Genomic DNA, 25,635 nt, shown 5'->3' on the forward strand with positions numbered 1-25,635 from the left:
CTGTATCCCATTCAAAATATCTATCAACATGGTACATCACACAACACGTATCAATGAACCCTTATTTTACATTGTGTAACTCCTTAAATCTATGTATTTGTGCCATCAAGGGCAAATGCATTTTCAAATGATGGTTGCACAATATTCCTATGTTTTGAGGAAGGCAGGGTATCTCTTCCAGATTTCTCTTCTGCTTATAACATCTGCAGAGGAAACACTTTCTGACCATTTAAGCAGAGCAGTTATAATTTGCTAGGAATGACCTGCCCCAATGTTCCTTAAATTGAGATCCTAGATCAGAAATTTCACCATCAATTAAAGCCAGATTATCAATTAAAGCCAGCATCATAATTTTGAGACCACTTCTTTGTGCCCCTATGCATAGCTCATTCTTTCCCTTCTCCTTTCCCCATGAAAATACTTTTAGCTATTAGAACGATTCTGTTGATCCCGCATGTTCTTTTTGAGTGAAGGCCTTTACAATCTTCTCAAGCACCATGGTCTGAACTGACGTATAGCTCCTGCTCTATTTAACCTATGCCAGGTACTCTTTAAATTCAATGTTCTGAATAAATGAAGACTGCCATGCATAGCTGTGGAAAGCAAGGCTTGTGCGGTACAAATTTGACAGCTCCTTGTCACTCAGAGACACCTTGCAAAACACAATGGGACAGAGTCATTAAATTATTGTTTCCACTTTGTGTAGATGGGTGACAACCTTACAATTCATAAAGCAAATAACAAGCATGACCTTTCGAATTTTCCGGGGGGGGGGGCACTTACTTCCTGCAACGGTGTGCCAAGATGCTCCATTTACAGTTCCATCTTCCTTCTGAAAGTCCTCTGTGTGGCAAACTCTCCTCCAGGCATCTGTCATTAGTCGATGAGTAGATGCATAGGAATATGCCAGCCATCGAAAAACATGATCATCTGGGGTAGGTGTGTGCTCCTGTGTTTTCCATGTTGACCGGACCATATCGTAGGGATAGGCAACAACCAATTCTCCTCCCTGTAAGTTGCCCCCAAGCACAAATGGATTTTTTTCCATCCATGCTATTACTGCTCGTGTTTCAACAGCCACCTATAGGACAAAAAGAAAAAATAAAGACACCACGGAAAGGATGGGGAAGTCATCATAGAATAACTGCCCCATCAAGTAAAGCTCAAAAAAGAACAAAATCACAACTTTTTTCTTACATTAGGGATGAGTGAAAGTTCCCTATTTCATTTCTGTTTACATTTCTGTGAACAGTTTTGGCTCCTTACTGATTGTCCCATAGATTTGTTTCCATTGTGTATGTATGCTGTACAGTTTTTCCATGAAATGAAATGTTTGGCATATGTACATGTAACACACATTTACATGTATTATGTACATACAATTTATAATACTGATTTATTAACACACATAAATGCACACATTGTATGGTAAAATGTCACTGCAAGTAAACAAAATGGTCCAAAAACTCTTAGATGGATTTTCATAAGTAGAAGCAAAATCACAATGGGGATTTGTGAGGCAAAACAGCATGGATGAGAAATACTTGTTGATCTGTATCTCATATAAGAATCCTTAGAAATTCAGTGTGTTAAAAACCAGGTTTTTTTCTTGCCTCATTTACAGCTACCTCTACAGCTCTAGGTCCTTTCAATATAGAGACATAAAGCTGAAGGAGCTAAGCCTGAAACAGAACTTATATAGTCCCAGCTGTGCTCCAACTGGCTTTCCCAGTCACCTGCCTCTGTTGGGTTGGCCCAACCAGCAGTTCCTGGTCATTTGCTGGATGTCACTGTAACTGTCATCACTCTCATACTGCTGAGCATACTGGTGGCTTTGGGGACAAAATTGCATAGGTGAAATTAAAGCTGAGACCATGCCAGTAGGAAGGCACTGTCCCTAGCTCTTCAAGCGCTTTGTTTGAGTCCCCTGGTTCCATATATCCACCTGTGAATTATGTCCACAAAGTGGATGTTACAAAAGAGTCCTGTTTCTTGCCCTATCTGGATAAAGACAGAACACAGAGCAAACCCTTCAAACTCTGCTTTGAAGCCAACCATGGTATGGTGCAGATGTTATGTTGCACTATTGTTATCTCTAAAAAGAGAAGAAGGGATGATGGAGGTAGAGGGGGCCCCAAGTGTCTGACGACCACTCCACATCTTTGAACCATGGTTAGGAGAAAACAGTATGTATGGCCTGGCCAGCATTCAGCCACAGTCTTCAGCAGCACAATGTCCTTGGTAGCTGGTTTGTGATGGTCACAAAGGGCTATCTGCAGTGAAAGGTGGTCTTTTTCACAGAGTTACCCTATCTGCCCTTGCCTCCTCACAAGGAAAACAAAAGAAGTGTTGCCCTATACTCGCAGGTTTCTTTCCAAAGGCAGCTTGCATACATTAATGCCTCCACATTGCTGAGATTTCAACGAAAAAACTGTGGGTAGTAAACAGCCTGGGAAAGAAATATCCACTGAAATTAATGTATTTTACAAACAGCAATGCTATATTGTCCAAAAAATGCCTTATAAATTGAATGTATACCAGTGCTCCCCTCTTATTTCACCAAAAATTGGGGATGTTGAGCTACTGGGACTAATATTCTGAATTTAAACAGGACATGCAGAAAGGAGGAACTATTGTTCCCCTGTTAATTAAACGTAGTTTACACAACAATTGAAGCCTAGTAATCTGCAATATTATGATAAAAAATTTCAACCTGAATAATCCTTTGTAAATCAATATGAAGTCTAGAATTCAAAGAATAATAAGTAAGGAAGAAACCAAATACAAATTACTGACCATTCATTGATCAAAGGCCTGTACTGCAGTGTAAGCAGCTGTAAGAAATGCAGACTCATTCTCAATGAATTAAGTGAATGAGTTCCAGTAATACAAATGATGAACATTATTGTTGTTAGTTTCTTAATACAGGCCAAGTATTAAGTGAAGAGTTCCACTTAGCTTGTTCTGCATTAAGTTTCTGAGGAAAGAAGCAGGATGGTCGTGACCTACTTCTTAAAAGCCCACTGAGTTTAATAACAAGCAAAGGTGTCTTTCTTTTGCCTTTATCGTTGAAGATGCTTCTACTCACTGTAGCGTTTTCAGACAGGTACCAATCTGGGATGGGTATGTGATGGTTAGGGACCTTACTTTGAACCTTCCACCGATCTTCAGCTTCCCAAAGCAGAGTATTTAAGTCAGGGAAATTATTGTTAATATCAATGCCATCTTCAGTCCACCGTCCTAAAGACCAGCCTCCTAATTCTGAGCCCTGCAAGGCAATTATCAAATGGTTGGGTACATTCTTTACAATAGTAACAATCAATGGTGTTACAGAGGCACACTCGGCACACCTTGGACAGAAATAAAGCTAGTGTCCTAATGCATCTATATAGTAAAACATTTACAGTCTCTCCTTTCCACCTAATTTAGGCCCCCACCTTGGTTTAAAACTAAAATTATAAATAATCCTCAGCAATCTATTTCAATACAAACAGAATGAAACAGTGACTCAATAGTGAAAAAGCCTCAGAATCAGTTGCCTCTCAATGCTGAGGGGAATAAAAATGTTTTTAACTGGCATGAAAAAGAAAACAAAGTAGTCATCTGATGAATATATCTAGTGAGGAATTTACAAAGTCTAGGTGCCACCACAGAAAAGGCCCTATTCTTGGTAATCAAGTACTTCACTTATGAAGTTGTGGGCACTAAAAAAAAGAGCTTTAGCAGAAGATCTAAAGGCATGAGCAGGTGTATATGGATGCAGGTAGTCCCAGACCTAACCCTTTTATGGTCTTAACAAGTGGGGGACACACAAAGACTTGTGGAGGGCATTTTATTTTCCCTCCCCCATTTATTTCCTCTTTCCCTTCCCTGAAAGCCCCTATGAGAACTCCCCCCTTTTCCTACTTCCTTCTCTGCTTCCTAGCCACCAGCCCACCTACCTTTGTCAGTCCCAGGTCTTCAGCTTTCCTTCCTTCCCTCTCCCTGGCAGCCTCACCCTGGAAAAAGTCTGGCCCAGTTGCACGGTGGGGAACCTGCAAGGTACTTTCTCCTGTATCTCCCCACAAGTGTTGCCAGCTTCGGGTAGGGAAATACCTGGAGATTTGGGGGTGGAGTCTAGGGAGGGCAGGGTTTGGGGAGGGGATGGACTTCAATGGGGTATAATGCCACTTTTCAAAGAGGCCATTTTCTCCAGATGAACTGATCTCTATCACCAGGAGATTAGTTGTAATAGTGGGACATCTCCGGCCACCACTTGGAGGCTGGCAACCCTATGCCCTACAATATTTCCCTCCTCCTGGCACCCCCCCATATCCTCTACATTCCTTGTTTCCTTCTCTCCTTCCCACCTACTCACCAACATATTTTTAACTGCCCACCATCTACAGCTATTTTTTATTATGTATTTACTTCATTATACCCTGACTTTATCCACAATGGGGACCCAGAGCAGCTTACATTATTTTCCTCTCCATTTTTATCCTCACAACAATTCTGTGAAATAGGTTATGCTACTAGTGTGTGACTGGCCCAAAGTCACCAGGAAGCAACATTCCATGGCCGAGTAGGGATTCAAACCTGGGTCTCCCAAATCCTAATCTGAAATTCTAACCACTGAATAACATGGGCTATTGTTAGGCGGCTGCTTTTAAGCAGTAGCAAACAGCTAAGCCTAGGTGAATTATGGGAGTTGAGTGGTATCAAGTTGTCCATCATCGCTGCCCAGCCTGCCCCTAATATGTCCTTTTTCAAAGGCCAAAACTGCCCAGGAAAGGGACCTCTCCCCTCACTTCACCTTTTATTGACAAAAACCAAGGCTTAAAGGTTGGCAATACTGTTGTGGTTGCCTAGTAACAGCCACAGAAGGCATTTGTTTCTTAAAGCTACAGGTGCTGCTTCGATCATTTTGGAAAGTTTTAATGTCCCCAAAATGTATTTTAAAATATTTTTTAGGTTTAAAATTTTTCTGCAAAGCTGGGTTTTTTCCCCTTAGGGTTGTAAAAAGATCTACTTTGTTTGTCCATGGTCTCTGTCTCTAGATTTAAGTTTCCACAGATGGGATCATGTTGAAAATTAGAAATACTGATTGAAGGAACCAGTGCTTTAATTGTGTTTGGAAACTAACTGGTAGGCAGTATAGATTATGTTTCAGCAAGATCTGATCTTGGTGCTCTGGCCACAGCATTTTGAACCATTTGAATTTTCCCAACTCTTTTTACAGGCAGCCCAAGCATAACACGCCAGTACTAACCTAACCTGAACATTACCCAAGGGTGTACAACCATAACAAGATTCCCAATACTTTTGTCACTGCAGTGCATATTTCCCTGTCCCCAGTTGAAAAAAAAGTGTTATGGAGTGTTGGCAGTGAAATATGCATTTAAGGATACCAGGAGAACATGGGTTATGTTGAATTCAATGGAACAGAGGCAGAAGGTGAATTCAACACAGGGTGTTGTTTTGGAAACAATTCTATTTTCTCCATGAAATATATCTCCCACCCATAGTGAGCCCATGTCTGAAGGGTATGATTAAACGGATGAGGGTAGAAAGACTGAAGCTGATTTATATGTAATTCATATACATCAACAGTTCAGTTTTTGTAAAAGAGAAAATACTCTGGTGCCACAAAACCATTGTTGCTTATAGACAGCTGCAATTATTAACTTAATTACAACTTGAAGAGAAATAAATGCAATATCACTTAACTGTTTAAAAAAATCTGTCTTAAGACTTTCTCTTAATTGCTTCTCTGGACCACTCTTTTAAATTGCACAATATCCTACTAAGGCATGTTAGCTTTAAAGAAATGTTTATGCTTTGACCAAGCTGTCAATGTAAGTGCATTACAGGCAAAAAGGCAAATCTAATCAGGAATGGTTATATCAAAGCAGAGCTGGGGAGAAAAACTCACTTAATTAGACTTAGAAGGGTGTAACTCTTCTAAGTTTGTTTCTTATTATTTTTCATGGTTGATTTTTGAGGTCCTTTCCCCCAACTCCAACACTTTGCATGGACATCAAGAAAACATGGCACAGTCATCTGCTGAGTGTCACAGAGCTGTAGGTTTAGCGGGCAGCTATTCAGTCACAAGTATGTGAAATACTAACACTATACTCTGTATAGGAGAACCATTGCTGATATATAACCTGACAGCTGTGCCATTCATCTGAAGGTAACATCCACCTGATCATAACTAATACAATTCAAAGAGATATATAACATTAATATTATAGGGGGGAAAGTGTTTACTTTGATTGTTTAGGCTTGGTTAAGACATCAACAAACCATGGCTTGATGCTAAATAAATGAGCCCTATGCTCACATGCACCCTCCTGTCTCTTCTCCCTCTCTCCTCATGCAATCAGAGTTAATTCATGATCCCTACTTTAGCATATTCCCTAATTTGGCATTATATCCAAAGATCCAAACAGGGTTTGCCTTCCTCCTCCCAACCAAGATTGTAAACCATAATTTATTTGTGGTTTACAATCCTGGTTTGGCAGGTGAACATAAACCAGAGATTGGTGGTCTGTATATAATACCAAACTATGGTTTGTGCTACAGTGGAAGTCATATAGAGGTTTCAGTCACATGAGGAGAGGGGGCTGAGGGAGCATGTAAACTCAGGGCTTGATCACAGAGTGCCAAACCATGATTTGGCATTACCTGGCATATATAATAACATAATCACCGTTGTATTAATGGAAGTTATTGTCGCAGGCATGAAAGAAGGGTTCTGCTGAAATTCACAGAAAATGGCAATCAGATCAAATAGTGTGGATTCAGTTATTCTTTCATATATGTCAACAGCCAGAAAAATAGATGATGTACATTATGCCTTACTGCACTTTCAGCAGTTCCTTTGTGGCAGCTTTGCAGCCATCTGCAATACCGGGAGTGCTTTCAGGATAGCTTGCTGTGGTCTTCTTCTGTACTAAGAAATGTACTAGGTAAGTGTTTGTTTCTCTTTATACATTGTGTGAGTTTTGCCTGAATCTTGCCAATGTTTTTTGTTTAAATTAATATTTGTTTTTAAGCATAGAAGTGTCCACTCTTGGGGTGTTCTCGTAGTGAGGATGTGCTTGCTTTACCAGTGATAGGATTTCTGGATCTCCAAAGTCAGCAGAGTGCACAAAGGCAAATTACACAACGAAGCCCATATGGTCTGTGTGCTAAGAACAAACTTACACACAGAGCATGTTTTATCTTAGTGAACTAATGAGCCCTTTATTGTAAGGAGCCCCATTTCTAGATTGGACAAGGTAGAGATAGGTTTCTAAACTAATCTAACTACCTAGCAGGATCCATACTCGGCCCTCATGGTGCAAAGATGGAGAATAGAAAAGTGTGGGGAGAGAAGGTGTGAAAGCAGAAGGAAGTTTTCCCTGAGAGCAGCAATCTACACATCAAAGGTATAGCATCAGAGAAGTAGAGGAAAGGGTGTTCAGTGACCTGACCTATCTATCTCTCAGACACTCTTGTATTAACAGACACTCTGGGATTAACAGACAGCGCAAAGTCCTTCACTTCCAACAACCAGCCCCTGGACTAGTAATGGGAGAACAAAGTGGTCCTAGAGAAAACAGAAATGAGCAAACACAAACTTAAAAGGTCTCCACTGCAGATGTCAAATCATGAAATGTTGACCTTAGATGGTAATGAAGCCTGGGTTGGCAAGTTAACCTAGTCTTCCATGGGATTGACCTCAGAACCAGACCACACTTCCCAATACAAGATGAAACCCTGTGAATAAGCAAGCCCAGGTTTTTAAAAAAACTTCTCAACTTCCCTCCAAAAAGTTACACCACTGTAAACCTAGTTTAGGTGATTTTCATAATGAAAAATCAGTGTTGGTTGTAATGAAATAAATTACTCTCTTCCTTACCACTTCATAGGCTTTCTCATATCCATCTGGGTTGATTGAAGGAAGAAGATGAATTCTGGTATCTTCAATGAGGCGTATAATGCGCGTATTCCCAGCCAGATATTCCTGGCACATGAACTGCATTAACAAAAGCAGCAGCTCTCGCCCAAGCACCTCATTCCCATGAGCCCCTGCCATGTATCGGAATTCAGGCTCACCTGTTCCAAGCCAAAGAAAGATGTAAGCACACTGAAAACTGGATCTAACATTCAATAAAGGAATGGTAACGTTTGATCTAGAGTTGAAATCGGAAGGGGGAAAAAGAAGATGCCAGATTCCTATAAAACATTCCTCCCTCTCCAGTATTATATAACAGGGATGGGCGACTGCAGGCCTGGAGACCCAATCCATCTCTCATGGCTTTTCAGCTATCCCTTACAGTACAATCCTAGGTGTATTTACTCAGCGGTAAGTCCCTTTTTATTCAATGGTGCTTACTCCCAGTTGAATATTCTTAGGATTGCCTGCATGTCCCCTGGCACTGTTTCAGGTCAGAAGAACACACATGAAGCTGCTTTCTACTGAATCAGACCCTTGGTCCATCAAAGTCAGTATTGTCTACTCAGACCAGCAGCGGCTCTCCAAGTTCTCAGACAGGGGTCTTTCACATCACCTCTTTGCCTAGTCCCTTTAACTGGAGATGACGGGGATTGAACCTGGGACCTTCTGCATGCAAAGCAGATGCTCTACAACTGATCTGTGGCCCTTCCCCTAAAATGCTTTTTAATCCTATATCTTGTGTGTAAAATGCCATTATGTTGCAGCCAACGTATGGCAACCCAGTAGGGGTTTCAAGGCAAGAGACTAACAGAGGTGGTTTGTCATTGCCTTCCTCTGCATGACAACCCTAGTATTTCTTAGTGGTCTACCATCCAAGTACTAACCAGGGCTGACCCTGCTTAGCTTCTGAGATCTGATGAGATCAGGCTAGCCTGGCCCATCCAGGTCAGGAACAATGTTGGGGGAAGGAAGGATCTCTTCCTCCCCTCCCCCCACCATGCTGTGATGATCCTAACCCCCCCTGTGGCCCAGGAGAGACCTCACTCTTTAAAATGGCAATGCATCCTTTCCTCCCCCTTGTGTTCAGTCCTCAGTCAGTGTTCTAAGCCCCTTCAGCACAAGTTGTGTACTTGGTGCTGGCGTAACTTTATACTGACAGAAAACACTTTCACACTGAACTTAACAGGAGTGAAAAACAAGTCTCGCTGCTTCCTCCTCCTGTGTTTCTCTTCTTTTTTCTACTGTTGTGATCTCTGTAGGGATGTCAGGCAGGTATGCCAACATCATGTGCTGGTTGATTTCTTCCCTATTTGGTTGGTGTGGGGGCACCGTTAGCATGCCTGTCGGTGAGTGGTGTGAGTGGATGGTGTTGCTATGGACTTCAGTGCATGTTGCTTTACTGTCAGTTCCTTGGAATGGCTTCTTTTTGATATTTCCTGTCTCTGCTGAAATACCATAGGATACTGACTAGCTGTGCTGGTGCCCAGGGCTTACAATTGAGCTGTAGAAACTTTATTGGCTAAGGATTCACTTGACTACATCTGACAAAGTGAACTCAAGCCCATGAAACATCATGCCACAATAAATCTGTCTTCTGGTGTCAAAAGACTCTTTTCTGTTTTTTGCTAAGGCAGACTAACACGATTAGCCCTCTGGGAACTATCCATGATTATCCTAAACCACAAAGCCAAAATCCTTCATACACACGAGTATGTTTTGAAGTAGAATTTATGTTAAAAGATTTGTTACTTGAGAATATAAACAAGAAAAGAAATGGCATTAAACAATCATTGTCGCTGATGAAGTGTATAATATTTCTATGGGAACTAGTAAAGAAATTAGGAAAAACATATACTGCACTAAATTGAAACAGCTGTCTTTGAAATGTTTTTGAATGACCAGACCCAATCAAAATCTTTGATTTTGTTATGATTATGATTTTGGAGATGAGTGAAGACAGGTTCAAAGAACCAGTTAAAATAATTTTTGCTTCTTGCTTCTACAATAGACTGGCTAGCTGTGATAATTCTGGCTCCTATTGTATACTCATGAGTCAAACATATGTCTTTTAATTGCTTTTTAGATTTCTGGCATACTCATCCTTGTTCATGAGTAGATATGGATGGATATGTTTCCTGCATTATATTGTCATCCCAGCAGGGAGTTGTGTTTGTATTTCCTTCCTTAAAAATCAAATATAGGAAGGATTCAAATGCACAGCTGGAAATATTTCACGTTTTCTGTTCTCTAGATGAAGAGGACAGCAACAAGCACAGTCAATGTAGATTTTTTTCAGGATTAAACTTCAGTCAGTTTCTTGTCTTGTTTTAATTGCAAAAAGAATATAACCAATGGGCACCAGGAAATCTGATCCCACTTCTTGGTTGGGCCCATTTATGTTCATTTTTGCCCTTTAATTGGAAAATAACATCAAAATTCCTCCCACCGTGACCACCTTCTCTGAGTGAACATGTGGATTGCTAAAAAAAACTAAACATTTTTAAAGTTCTATCCAAAAGCCCAGAAGTGGATTTTTTTATAATATATAATCCTAACCAACTTCATGTTCTCCTGGGTTGTCTGAGATCTCAACAGCATACAACTTTAGCCCTTGATGGCTCTTCCCAATATTGTAAATTCTTGTGATATTTGGACACATCTCATTTACAACTTTCATCAGCTGAAAAATAAACAAAGAAACAAAAGAACAGTTATATAAAATGATAGACTGACAGATACAAATCTCGTTTGAAAAAATTGGAGGGTTTTGTAGTTTCCTGGGAGTAGAGAATGTACATCCAATTAGAACTGTATAAGATTTTCCTCACCTGTGAGTTTATGCTTATTTTGCACTCAAATGTAACAATTATGTAAGAAGTAGAACAGTTCAATGATAAAAATGTAGGGATTGTGATATTATCCAAGCAATACCCAAGCAATTAATTCAACTTGTTCCCATGGAGAACAGCAAATACAATAATGTCCACCAAACATGTGTGTGTGTGAAGTGCTATCAAGTCGCAGCAGACTTATGGTAACCTCAGCAAGAGGCTTTCAAGGCAAGTGAGAAGCAGAGGTGGTTTGCCATTGCCTCCCTCTACAGAGTCTTCCTTGGTGGTCTTCCTTAAAAGTACTGACCCTGTTTAGCTTCTGAGATCTGACAAGATCGGGCTACACCATGCCGTCTTCCCTTTCCCACTTAAAAACCCCCTGCATTATGCAAGGGGTTATTTGTCTTTTGTTTTTAAGCAGCATAAGCAGAATAAAAAAGAGATCAATAATTTCAACAGAGTATCTTCATTGGTTCTGATCCCTAAGTGGGATTTTCAAATTTTTATCTTCAGGAAGTCTATTCTATGTAGATTTCTCTGCGAATGAACACCTTGGCATGTGCACCTAGGCAAAATACAGAGGATTCTGTGGGAAACTCTGGGGCATCCATTGATTCCAAAAGGTGCTGACTGGGTGTACTGGGCCACTGCCACATTATTGCCCTGTATGACCTGACAGCATACCACAGAACACACTGTTGCAGATTGTAGGGGGAGGCACTGTTGGGCTACTTTTGGCGGGAAATTTGCCTCCCATTTTTGATCCTCCTCGAGCAGCTCCCAACAAACTTTAAAGGAAGTCCAGGGTTCCCAGGAACACAGTTTGACATAACTACTGTAATCTGACAAAATGCTATTACACTTTAATAGGAACTGACCAACAATTAACTAATTAATAGGCCAACTTATTTAAATCTATCTTTTTTGGAAGTGTTGCTGCACACACTGTTTTTAGAATGATAATCAGCTACAGATTTAATGTGCTTCTGGATAAGTGAGGTAGTATTCCCCCCTCTGCTGATTTGGGTGGTTTTCACTTGTAAAACTGGCATTGAGATTCATGCTCATTTTCTTAATAAGGTATTCTCAGCACTTTGAGTTGGACCCTGTAAACTGCAAGGGTAAGGTGCTTGCATCGGCAGATCATTCCCTGCATTCCCCCTTCACACCAGCCCCTTGCATAGTCAATGCTGGGGGCAGGGTCTTTTGGACAAGGCTGTTACAGCACTCCCTATATTGCAGAGGTGAGGTGGGAGTGAAGTAAGGTGGGGTGGAGTTAGGGTGGGGTGGAGGAAGGCCATATAGGGGTCAACGTCTGCCCCTCCATCCTTCCCCCCCCCACACCATTTTGACCATTGGTAAGGGAGACAGACAGAAAAACACCAGAGGAGCAGCAGAGCTGGATGCCACATGGAGGAATACATACTGGGGTGGGGCAGTGGTGGACCTACATTTTTGGGGCCCTGAAGCTTGAACTGCTATGGGGGCCTTTTCGCAACCAGCAACAATAGGGCAACATCCAACAAGGCCCTGCCCCCAGCCTGTTGGAATGTTCTTCCAAGTAACATCAGGGCCCTATGGGACCTTCAGAAGTTCTGCAGGGCCTGTAAAACAGACCTATTCCACCAGGCCTACAATTGAGGGCAACCACAGGTTGTCATCATTACTGGCCTTCCTCTCCTCTCCCTCGGGGCTTCTGATATGAGGATTTGGCTGCTTGGCCAGGCCTCCAATGGCCCTGTAATTATATGAGTACCACCTTGTTAACTGTATTGAATGGTTTTATGATTTGTATTTAGGGCTGTTGAAAATAAAAAAATTCGGTATAGTTCGGATTCGGCCGAATTCGGCCCGTCTGGATTCAGTACACGCCGAAGTCCGAACTCCCCCGATTCGGATCCGTTAAATTCGGCGAGAAATTAAAGTTCGGCAAAATATTCGGCCGAATATTGCCATTTAAATTTTATTTTTATTTTTTTTAAGATTTTATTTATATAATTGAAGGGGTACAGGAACAAAAAAAAGGGGGGGATAAGTATTATAAGTATAAAAACAATACAAAAATAAGAAATAAATTCAAGTGTACATTATGAAACATTCTCTAAACTGAGAAAGATTAAGTAAAAAAACTAATACCAGGTGTCGATTTATTATTCTACTTATGTTAATATTCTATTATGTGATCTGAAGTTACTTAACATTTTTTTTTATAACGAGTTAAATGATACATAACCATAATACATAACCATCGTTTTCAATTAGCTGGAATTCATATAAATGTAAAATGACACCCACTTATCATGAAATTGCTCAGTGGATTCACTAGATTTTAAGTTTATCTCGAAAGTCATCTTAGCCATAGTGGCATAATCCAGTAGTTTTTCTTTCCAGTCTTCTATTTCAGGTGTTTGAGCTTGTTTCCAGGTTCTTGCAAGGACCGTTCTTGCTGCTGTAGTAGCATATTTAAAAACATCATGAGATTTCAGAGGCAGGTTTGGTGGCACTATACTGAGTAAATAGAATTTAGGGTCAAATGTTAACTTAATATTTAACATTAATTGAAGTTCTTGGTGAATTCTTTTCCAATATGTTTGTAACTTTGGACATGTCCACCAGACATGAAAGTAGGAACCGTCAGTGTCTTGGCATTTCCAGCAGGCACCTTTTTTTCCAGGAGTAGTCATCTGAGAAAGCATGTTAGGAGTCAAATACCATCTATAAAATGTTTTATACCAGTTTTCTTTCACTTCTTGAGAGACGGTATATTTCATTTCGGAAGTACAGAGTTTTTCCCATAAATCCATATTAATCATTTCTCCAAAATTTTGATCCATTTTATCATGTTGATTTTCACTTGTTCTTCTTCTGTTTCGTATTTCAGAAGAAGCTTGTAGATTTTTCCTAATAAGTGTGAATCGTTTTTAGATATTATCTGCTCAAATTCTGTTAATTCACGAAATGGCTGAGGGTAGAAACAATCTTTTTGTAGATTGGACCGCAATTGTAAATAAGTCAGCCAATTCAGTTTTTGAAATTTTTCTTGAAGATTGGTCAAAGTCTTAATTTCTCCTGTAGACTCAATCATTTGATTATAAGTAAAGTGGACACCCGGTTTTAGTTTAACATTGTCATGATAAGCTTCAACTGGTGACATTATAGATGGTGGAGAAGGGCTTATTCTCTTTTTATATTTTTTCCATACTTTCAATAGCGCTAATTTAACATCGCAATCTTCTGGGGCTTTATCCTTTTGAATTTTTGTTGTAGAATCCCAGAGAACCTTGTGAAAACCTTGTCCAAGGTCGGCTTGTTCTAAATTAACTTGTCTGGTTTTAGGATATTTTATCCAATCTGTGATCCAGGTCAGGCAAGCAGCATGATAGTATAATTTAAAATTGGGTAATGCTAATCCTCCTCTTTTCTTTTCGTCTTGTAACACTTTAAATCTAATTCTCGGTTTTTTGCCATTCCAGACAAATCGATTGATTTGTTTTTGCCAACTTTCTATTGTTCTATCTGGAATATCAATCGGTAAGAATTGAAATAGAAAGTTCAGTCTTGGGAGTACATTCATCTTTATCACCGATATCCTGCCCAACCATGAAATGTTCATTTTAGACCATAAACTCAGGTCTCTTTTTCCCCCCAGATTTCCAAATAGTTTGACTTTAAAAGTGTCTTATTTTGTGAGGATATCTTAACGCCCAAATATTTGACTGATTCCTTAGCAATATGACAACCAGTGACTTCTTTGATATACTTGTCTTCATCTATTGTGGTGTTAAAGGTCATAATTTTTGTCTTTGTTTTGTTCAGTTTATAACCGGAATATTTTGCGTATTCCATGATTTGGTTATAGACCTGTGGGAGTGTTTGTCCCGGATTCTGATAGATTAAGACAACGTAGCTTTTGATTTTGTGTTCTTCGTTTCCAATTGTGAGACCATTAATCTTTGGATCATTTCTTATATAATTCGAGAGAACTTCCATTGATAAATCAAAGAGAAGTGGAGAAAGTGGACAGCCTTGTCTTGTGCCTTTTGTGATAGCAAATTCTGTTGATAATAAGCCATTAATCAGAAGACGTGCTTTCTGAACGGAATATATTGCATTAAAAATCGTTAAAAAAGTATCTCCACAATCCATTTGTTGTAAGGTCTTGTAAATGAAATGCCAGGAAATGTTGTCAAAAGCTTTCTCAGCGTCTAAAAAGATCATTGCAGTTTTTAATGATTTAGACTTAGTGTGTTTAATTGCACTAAGAATCAATCGTACGTTGTCTCTCATAAGTCTCTTTGGAATAAAGCCAGTTTGATCAGGATGTACCAATTTACCAACATGTTTTTGAAATCTTTTGGTGATTATAGAGACAAAAATTTTATAATCAATGTTCAACAGTGAAATTGGTCTGTAGGCTTGGGGAAGATATTGATCTGTACCTTCTTTAGGGATCAGGGAAATATGTGCTTCCTGCCAGGACGAAGGGATCTTGCCGTGTTCGATTACCTCATTATAGAGAGAAAGTAAAACCGGAGTCAGTTGTTGTTCAAACAACTTGTAGAATTGTGGTGTAATACCGTCCGGGCCGGGAGCTTTGTCTGGTTTCAGATTGTTTATAGCGTCTACAATTTCTTGTGTCGTTATCTTCTGATTGAGGCTCTGTCATTTAAATTTTAAACAATCACTCTTGGTCTCCCGCGGCTGCAGGGGGGGGGTTAGAGCTGGACGTTCAAAACTTTCATCATTGCTTCTTGTGACCCTTATTGAAAGGACCGCCAATTTTGGTGACGATGGGGTCCTAGGGAGGCGAGATATGGATCCCGGAAGCCCTCCCCCAATTGCCCATCGCAAAGCATAGACTTCCGCACGGAGACCGCTCGCCCTTCTCAAGCCAACCTGGGGGGGGGGGGAAGGCTAGGCCGGACCGTGGAACCCCAAGCAAAGCAACCACCCGCACAACTCAAAGACCACAAGACAACCAAAAGCCAAAAGCGCTGGATGAACTCAAGTGGCACCCAAGCACCGGGGGGTGGGAGGTGGGATGGGAACGCGGGAGCCCCGGCGGCGAGTGGGTCCTCCTCGCACCTCCGCACGGAGACCGCTCGCCCTTCTCAAGCCAACCTGGGGGGGAAGGCTAGGCCGGACCGTGGAACCCCAAGCAAAGCAACCACCCGCACAACTCAAAGACCACAAGACAACCAAAAGCCAAAAGCGCTGGATGAACTCAAGTGGCACCCAAGCACCGGGGGGTGGGGAGTGGGTTGGCAACGCAGGAGCCCCGTCGGCGAGAGGGTCCTCCTCGCACCTCCACACGGAGACCGCTCGCCCTTCTCAAGCCAACCTGGGGGGGGGAGGCTAGGCCGGACCGTGGAACCCCAAGCAAAGCAACCACCCGCACAACACAAACACCACAAAACACCCTCAAACCAGTTCCAACTGATGAACTCGGGTGGATCTCTCAACCGCACCAATTCTGCTGGCTGGATCTCTCGCCACCAAAATGGAAGACAGTGGGGAAGGGAGGGATGGGCGGGCATTTTAAACTTTCTCTTGGCCAGTTCAAAACTTCAAATCAATGCTCTGATTGGCCATGAGAAGAATCTGCTGGGCTACCATTGGCCGCGGGAGAAAGCAGATTGCCAACGAGCGGATCAGCTCCTGCGCATGCATCTCCGCCAAACCACCGAATTCGCTGAATTTACTCGCCGAACTCGCCAAACATGAAGAGTTCGGCCTCCCGGATTTCTCCCATTTTGGAGTTCTTATCCGTCCGAACAGAAAAGCGCCGAACCGAGGAAAATTCGGTTGATTTTCAGTTCGGGCCAAACCGAATCGACAGCCCTATTTGTATTGATTACTTATGAATTTTAGATATATATGATTTTATTATGATTGTTGTTACCTGCTGTCAGGTAAGAGAGAGGAATGGGGATCTTCAGTAGCTGCCACTACTCTGGTGTGAGCCTAACTCAAGAAGGCCCAGAGCACCTTCCCTGCCCCTAGCTGCTTCTTCTCCCAACAGGGTGTACTTTCTAGGTGACCAAATGAGGTGTGAGGACCCAGGCAGAGTAACAAACAGTTTATTTAAAAGGTCTAATAATAATGATAACTCAAGCCACAATAGGATGACAAAACCAGTAAAGGCAGGCAATCAAATAAATAAAAACCCGAACACATCTATCTTTACTGTCCCTAGCCGTCTCCTGGCACTAGGCCTCAGGCTAACTCACCCCTTCCTAAATGAGGGATCCCTCCGTCTGCAGCAGCCTCTCCCCAGCCCTGCTCCCTAGGAGTGAACCCCCTCCTTTTTCAGGCAAGGCATTTTATTCCTTCTCCCCAGGCACCACTCCCTTACCCCTGATTGGCCCTAGCCTTCCCTCCAAATCCTCTTCCACCAATCACGAGGCCCAGAGGGTACCTGGGAGATGTAGGCCTGGTAACTACTTTAATATAGGCCTCCTTAGGGCCCGTAGGCTGCACGTCAGGCCTAGGATAATGACACCCACCCTGAGCCCAGCTTTGACTGGGAATGAGGGTGGGCTACAAATTTAACTAATAAATAATAATAATAGGGAGGGGTCATCAGAGGGGGCACGTGAAAATCTGATCTTTTGGTGTTAAAATGCACAAGCAAGACGAGTGCAGCCTGAATTGAGAATTCAGATGTCTTTTTATGGTTCTGATTGGCTCTAGCCTAAGGGCTGAGCTATAGAATTATTAAGCCGTGCACCAACGAAGGATCTGAGGATCCAGCTGCCAAAATGTAGGCTATGAATAGATTCTGGTGAGCTCAGTGAGCCCTTACAGTGTAATGCCCGAAATCATTATATTCTATGGGAAATGTATTAGAAATGGATTCTTTGATTTGAAATATATTCTTTGTAATCAATAAAGTATAATCTGCACTTATGAATATGCTAGACTCAACATATAAGAGTTGGCATCCATTATAAAGTCACACCAAGCACACACATGTTAAAGGCCTTGAGTATAAGAGGCCCAGCTTTGCTTGTTAGAAGTTAATTAGAGAAGCTATAGAAGATCATAGTATGCTCTCATAAGCTGGGCCCCCCCTTCCCTGTTCGGGCCAGCTAGGAACACTCCCTTATTTAGCCTTGGCAAGTGCGAGGATCCAAGATAAGAACTTCAGTAGCTTAGGATCAAAACATAGCAGCACCTGACACTGAAAACTCTTCTTGCTCATTAGTGGACATGAGATCATAACTTTCTCTGCAACGCCTTCAATGCTGTTATAGGCTATTCTAATGTAGAGGTCCCAAGTATTGGGCAGTTGGGTCTTATGTGTGTATTACGCCTCTGTAACCACCCATTATCGAAGTCTATATCCATGCTTGCAATCCTTTGATGTGCGTGGAAATTGCTCTGCGCTTTAGGCAATTTTCACCAGGCTTTTTGTGTATTGGCCAATAAAAACAAACTGCTTTGAATCGTCAACTTCCGACTGTTTTATTGTGATTGAATATTGATACGATGAGACAGACATATCAACAGCTGGGAGTTTGAGCACTACAAGCCCCCAAGACAATTTTGAAATTTGACCAGTTACAGGAACATTTTGAGGCCATGTGAAATGGGTATTAGAGCATATTCTAAAGTCAATATTAAGTACTTCAACCCATTGGCTTATGATTCTATCACTAAAAAACTCCATCGATGTTGTAGAGAAATTCACTCATTAAAAAAAAGTTGCTTCAGGGGCCCCTCCAGGATTGGGGGCCCGAAGCTTAAGCTTCATTAGTTTCACGCCTCTGGGTGGGGGAAGGAATCACAATGGCCTTTTATGCAAGGACATTTCCCTGCGGTCACCCCTGCCAACTGCTTCGGGGCTTCCTTTTGATTATGCATGCCTTTTCTGCCCATCAGAGGTCACCGCACTCTCCCTATGCATTTTGCCCATGTTTTCCAGATGCTGTTTTACCCAGAATCTGAACAAGTTCAGATCAACAGAACAGAACACAGCAGAGAGAGTCCTTTGGCCAGGGCCAGAGCAAATGCAGCAAGGGAAGACTGGAGTGGGATGAGGTTGCTTCCTCTGGGCCTGAAGCAACAGGTTGAGTTCTGATGGCTTCTCTGTATGTGTATCTTTCAGTGGGACAAATCTATGCTTAGTGAAAGAGGGCTGAGTCATAATTATTTATTTACGACCTGACTATTTTATGCACCAGGGGTGCTCTGTGGCTTGAAGAAAAAAAAGACATAAGGAACATTACATGCCATGTTATTTCCCTTGGCAACCTATAGAATAGATTTCCATAATCTGTTCTATGGTGCTCTTACAGCAGTTCAGAGTCTGAACTTGAAAATGGACATACAAACTTACCTGCACTTGCCCATAAAGTGCTAGTTATCACTGGCTTTCTTGACACAATTCAAAATGCTGGTTATAACATCTGGGGCCCTTATCACTTAATGGACTGCATTCACCAAAATATTCCATCCTATGCACTGAGATTGTCCAACTTCTAATGGAAATATAGGGACTACATTATTTCTGCTGGTAGTTCCACAGCTGTTGAAGTCCACAGACAAGTTGGCTCACCTCAAGATTTTTTTGTTTACTTTTCAGAAGTTAATGGAAACTCTTCTTTCCCAGAGGTTATTTTCTCTTTTGGAAGGCAACCTGTCTTGGTTGTACCCGTTATTAGCTTTTATTGGAGTGGATATAAAACTAGAGGTTTTGATTTTAAAATGTGTTCATTGTTCTTGCCATCTTTTTATTTTTGCAGTTTTATGGACTGTTTGATAATTTATTGCTTCCTTTTATATATTCATTTTATTATTTGCCACTTCGAAAACCGGGTAAATAAAGAGCCTGTTTTTTAACTTGATAAATAAATGTTCTCTAAATAAATGCCAAATAAGGATTCTTTGTTAATCTATACTGGTAACTAATGATACTGGGCTTTTTATAAGAATTCAGTGAATAAAAGTTATGGACATTTTCCCTACTTATTTTTCATTGTGGTATAAACTGCATATTTGGCAATGTGAAATGGGTAACTTTAGAAACATTTTGCTCTCATTTGCAAAAACAGAGTGGCTTCTGATAATATGCAGTCACAGCTATTAACAACCCAAAGGATTATAAATCATGCCCAGAGTAAATTCACTAATAGACAATTATTATGAGTTGTGTGCAGCAATTATTTATTCTATTAATATGCTGGAAAAAAATACTGCATAAATTCCCTAACAATACCATTAGACTCAGCCTCAATTCACATAGTGCCCACGGCTGGAGAAGGATGCTGAGAACAGATTTAATTGGGTTGCAATTTCTGATGAGATTTTAGGGCCATGGGGCTACTGACAATGAATTTTGCATTGATTTGGAACTCACCCTGACTTACTACAGAATATTTATCTACATTATCCTCATTCATCGCCAATTCTGAATTCTGAACAGTTTGAGAATAATTTTTTTTCATTACATAGCTGAAATCTTAGAAATAAAAACTTGGAAGGCCAAATGCAAACTGCTTCTCTTGTTTGAACATTTTGTTCTAATCCCTCCCAAAATCACAGTTCTGAGAATTTACTTGGATTGAATAGGCATAAAGCAGGAAAATAGTCTCTTTTTGTATTGCTCCAGGCCAAGTCTATCAGACAGGCACGAGAGGACATCTGGTCTGATGAAGAATTGGTGTTAAAGTATCAGCGGAGAAAAGAGACAAAGTGGTAGTGAATGGAAGTAGACATGCTCAAAAAAGGTAATTGTTAAGGGTTTTTCGGGGAATATCTGGGCTTAATGGGCAGCCCATTTCTGAAGGGGGGTGAAGCTCCTTCGGAACTGGCGTGACCCCACACTGGCATAGGTGCCACCTTATCATGGAATAAGTTGGCATCTACGCCAGCACGGGGGCAAACAAGTCAGCATCTGAACGCTGCCAGCCTCAGCTGCCAATGCAGCCACGCCAGCAGTGCTTTCCTGAAGGGAAAGCCTGCACCAGCGTGGGGAGGGCATTCCCAGGGTGGAGCTGCCTTTAGGCAGCTTCCTAACCTTTTTTGCCCTGGGAATGCCCCCTTGAGCGACGGCAGGTTTGTGCCACCTTTCTTGGTGGCACAGTCTTGCTGTTTTCAATGGGGCATTCCCCCTTTCTTTCCTTTTTTATTTTCAAAATGTTTTCCCCCCCCCCTCCAAGGCGGCTAGGAAGCCTCTGAGGAGGAGGCATGGCTCTGCCACTCCCAGCTGTCGCGGATCTACCCCCCTTCAGGATTGCACCCTGAAAGTCCTATTTTTGGCCTACAGATCAAAACAGGCAAATATTTGGTTCATCCTGACGCCACACACACAGAATAAAAAAAAAGTAAAACAGGGCTGTGCACAATCGCTCCTAGCAAAAAGGAACAACGAAGTGCTGCTTAATGATCCAATTACAAAATCAGTCAATAGAGTAGTAAGCAACATAAGGGGCCCCGATGAAGGACATTGTTCTCTATTGACTAATTACAGTTTGTACCACTGTTTAATCCCATTTCTCTTCACTCCTTATGGAAGACCAGAGGAAATAATTTTCCCTGCTTTGAGCTATTAGTTTCTCTGAAATATATTTCAAACCTGACCAACCTGTCTTTGCACAATTAGGATCTAAAACCACATTTAACTTTATTGTTCTTGACACTAATTATGCCAATTGAGTTTCTACTCATCTAATCTGTCTGCTGGAAATATAGGCCATGAAATTTCTTGTGAGCTCAGAATGTGAGTCAGTACACAAATGCTCAATAAAAAATGAACGATGACTCATTCAGTATAAACATGCTGAAGATTCAGCACACCGAACATGATTCACATACTTCAAGTCCAAATATATTATCTTTAGATATTTTGAGTCAAAGTAAGGAAAAAATATCTTCAGTACATTTTACACCTACGTCCATGGTGAGATAAATCTAGATGTTTTTGTAGGGCTGTCGATTCAGTTCATCCCGAACCAAAAAAATGCCGAATTTCCCCCGATTCTGCGGTTTCCGGTTAGGGACGAACAGAATTTTAAAAAGGCGGGAAACCGGGGAGCCAAATTCCCTGACTTCGGGGTGTTCAGCAAATAAATTCAAAGCCCCCTGAAGGCGCGCGGGGGGGGGGGGAGAAACAGATCTGCGAGAAGGCAGGCGGTGGGTTGTCAACCCCCTCTGCGCTGCCTGCGCAGACAGTGCAGAGGGGCTTGACAACCCACCGCCCGCCTTCCCGGGACTCCCGGGAAGAGGGGCGGGGGGGTCTTTAAACCCCTCTGCGCCGCCTGTGCAGACAGCGCAGAGGGGCTTGACAACCCACCGCCCACCTTCTCGGAACTCCCGGGAAGAGGGGCAGGGGGTCTTTAAACCCCTCTGCCCCCCATGCCTTCAGGGGGCTTCCCTGAAGGTGCGCGGGGGAAGGCGCAGATTTGTTTAAAGAGCCCCCCGCGCGCCTTCATGGAAGCCCCGTGAAGGCCTGCAGGGGGGCCGAATTTTCCCCCGAACTCCGGATCTGGCCCAATTTCAGGGATCCGAAGCGGGGGAGTTCGGACTTCGGCACGGCCCAAATTTAAAAGGGCCGAATTTTGCCAAAGCCGAACTTTCCCCATTTTTTTTCAACAGCCCTATGTTTTTGTTATATGCTTGAAGTTAAGGGGAGACAATTACAGCTGTTAAGTCTACACAGACTGGCAAGTGTTAATGCTCATGTGAATCTTGGTCATTTATATGGCACGATCCTTCTGCTGCCAGTCACACTACCTGTCAACTCTGGATCAAATACTATCCATGTCTATAGTAATATAATATTACAGCTGTAAAATGAAAGGCTGGAACCTCCTGAAGAATATCTAGCATCCTCAACATTAACCCAATCCAGACCACCTCAGGTATTAACTGAAGTGTTCGATATTATAGTGTGCATAAGGTAAAGGTCCCCTGTGCAAACACTGGGTCATTCCTGACCCATGGTGTGACGTCACATCCTGACGTTTACTAGGCAGACTTTGTTTAAGGGGTGGTTTTCCAGTGCCTTCCCCAGTCATCTTCCCTTTACCCCCAGCAAGCTGGGTACTCATTTTACCGACCTCAGAAGGATAGAAGGCTGTGTCAACCTTGAGCCAGCTACCTGAAACTGACTTCCGTCGGGATTGAACTCAGGTCGTGAGCAGAGCTTTTGACTGCAGTACTGCAGCTTACCACTCTGCGCTACGGGGCACCTAGTGTGCATAAACAGACAGTTAAAAGGAGAAAGGTGCAGTAAGCCTGAGGGGTTTTCAGGAAGATGAGATTAACAGCACAGCACCATCCAAATCATAGTGTACTAAATTTGTGAGTCCTGTTCCGTCATGATGTTTGACCACATGTACTGAAAAAACCTAGTACACATAATCCTCTTGATATGCACAATTGCCATTTCTTCTGAAAGGGCCAATACACATATATTCCAGTTTTGGGGCACACCTGGATTAATCTAGGGTCTGGTACATGTGTAACGAGGTTGAAAATACCTTCTGAAGAAATAGTGATCAAGCATAAAGGTGGGATCACGTGTAGTAGGTTTGTTCTGTATGCACTATCACAGTGCAAGGAATTTAACAACTGAGAAAGGCAGTAATTGCTGTATAAGTGTAGATTTCGTAAACTGCCTCCAACCCTTGAATGATTTGACTGGTTTGATTTTTCTGACTCACATGATGGATCTTTCTATCATAATCTTAGTCACAGAATGAAATTTAATGATGGTCCCAGAGTACTAGGGTTGGCCAGATTCCCAATGTAAGTATTTGTGTACCTTCAACATTTGTACAGAGATGAGAAATTCTGGCCAAAGCCAGATTTTCAAAGCTTTGCGCTATCAGTCTTAACTAGACAAGGTGGGCCTTAAAGGTACATGATGTATGAGAATGTTGAAAAGTTGATCATTCCTTGTATGTGCACAATGTGTCTGATTCTTAACTAAGAATATCACATTGGTTCACTTTGCCTAGTTCATACTTCCTCAGGATATCACATTTATTTCTACTGATGCTGCAAATCTCCCTTCTTCTTTAAGAACTTTTGGTTCTGTCCCTGAAGAAAAAAGATTCTCCTCCCCCAGGAAATTCAAACCAAAGCTGAATTTCATTCAAAAATGGGTCATGGAACTGTTATACTTACAGTATGGGAGAAAGAGTAAATGCCGATGTCTATGCCTAAAGGGGATGCATTCCCTTTTCTTACTGAATACAAATCTATGAAGCAAATGATCCCTATTGACTACATGAAACGAAGACACAAATCTTAAGTCACGAAAACCACTGGGCTCCTCTTAAAGGTACTTGCGATTACAGTCCTTCCCTTTGTTCCACGCATTGGACCAAAAGTGCTCTACTTACTGATATGGAAACATTTTGACAGATGTCTTGTGTATTTCAGCAAGCTCTTTCAATCCTTCACAGAATGGGGCACTTCAACAATTACAGAAGTCAGCCATTCTGTCCAAATTCAGGTTTTGGAAACCCTACATGGTAAGTCTCACTTTTTCTTTCTTAAATAATGAAATTACCTCATGGCCAATTATTGATGAATTAAGAATGCAGATCTTTATGTAAGTTTTTACTCAGCATCACTGAAGTTAATGTTTCTTTTGTTTTCAGTTGAATAAAATCCATAAAACACAGTGGAGGTGGCTTTTGAAAAAAGAATTATAATGTCACATTGGGAATGCAACAGTCTTTTCTGAGCATGCTGCATTTACTAAGTCATTTAGCTGGTGGTGGAATATGACTGCAGTGCTATTGATCCACTGTTACAAATGATCAAAACATATGCATGCGCACATACACACACACGCGCGCACACACACAAACACACACCAGAAATTCCATTCCTTATGCCCTACCTGCCTCATTTCTTTATAGTTGTGGTGCTTAAAATCAAGGTTGTCTGTTGTCATCATTTCATTTCTTCTGTGATAATAGTTATTTGGGTCTGTGATACAAATATTAATATTATAGTTACATTTGCAGAGGAATATAAAGGAACCACAATCTAATGTAATAGAGCAGGAAAAAAACTGTTCAGTCTAAAATATGGTCTCATAAAGGAAAAAATTCCACCTACTCCCAAAGATCCCATTTGCTACCACTCATGTCAAGGAGGCCCATTCATACAATACTTCTTTCCCACCTCTCTCTTTTTGCTGTAGCACTCCCCCCCCCTTCACTGAAACGATCTTTTGAGGTTTGGAGGGTCCTTGGTAGTGATATGGGATGCAGCATGGGGATCTGCAGTGGCAAAAGGGGGTTCAGTGGAAATTGCTGCCCTTTTATATGAGCATAAGTACCTCTCCTCAAGTGAAAGAATAACTTGGAAAGGATAGCCCCAGTGGTTTCTAATACTGCAGAGTGTTCGTCTTGCCTTAATACAATTTTAAACTTTCCATATACATTTCCTGAGACTTGCTGCTTACAAAGTTTGCCATTTTATTTATTTATTTATAAGTTTGTATCCCACTCTACCCCAGCAAAAGCCGGGCTCAGAGCAGCTCACATCAATTGTAATGTCATTGTATAATACCCATTATTAATATACAAAAATCTAATTTTATAATTAAAACCACAGCTCTAAATACTCTAAAATTTGAATGGCACCCAATCCAGTGACACAAAGGTCAGTGACCAGCCCAGAGGAAAAATGGTTAGGATCCCCCAATCCAGTCAAAACCCAATAAAGTAGGAGAGGGGCTTTCATAAGCATCCTATAAGATGTTTTTATAGCTTCACTGCAAGCCCACCTCTAAAGTCGCTCTAGCTGTCTACGTTTCCGCATCATACTCCGAAGCGCTGCATTATACCTTGGAGCTCGATGAATATTGTGGTGAAGAGGGCATCAGGGAGGGATTCCAATGATGGTTTCGGA

At 41.6% G+C, this 25,635-nt stretch overlaps 1 protein-coding gene across 1 annotated transcript in view; it reads right to left on the bottom strand.

Annotated features, from left to right (window-relative positions):
* Positions 1–25,635, bottom strand: part of CPXM2 (carboxypeptidase X, M14 family member 2) — a 100,089-nt gene that overhangs the window by 12,675 nt on the left and 61,779 nt on the right. The window contains exons 7-11 of the mRNA XM_056849430.1: positions 24,617–24,705; positions 10,484–10,607; positions 7,889–8,085; positions 3,089–3,268; positions 784–1,081 (exon numbers count right to left, since the gene is read on the bottom strand). Of these exons, the coding sequence (XP_056705408.1) occupies positions 784–1,081; positions 3,089–3,268; positions 7,889–8,085; positions 10,484–10,607; positions 24,617–24,705 (888 nt within the window). The remainder of the gene's footprint in view (positions 1–783; positions 1,082–3,088; positions 3,269–7,888; positions 8,086–10,483; positions 10,608–24,616; positions 24,706–25,635) is intronic.

Source organism: Euleptes europaea, chromosome 5 (assembly GCF_029931775.1).
Source record: "Euleptes europaea isolate rEulEur1 chromosome 5, rEulEur1.hap1, whole genome shotgun sequence".
NCBI lineage: Eukaryota > Metazoa > Chordata > Lepidosauria > Squamata > Sphaerodactylidae > Euleptes > Euleptes europaea.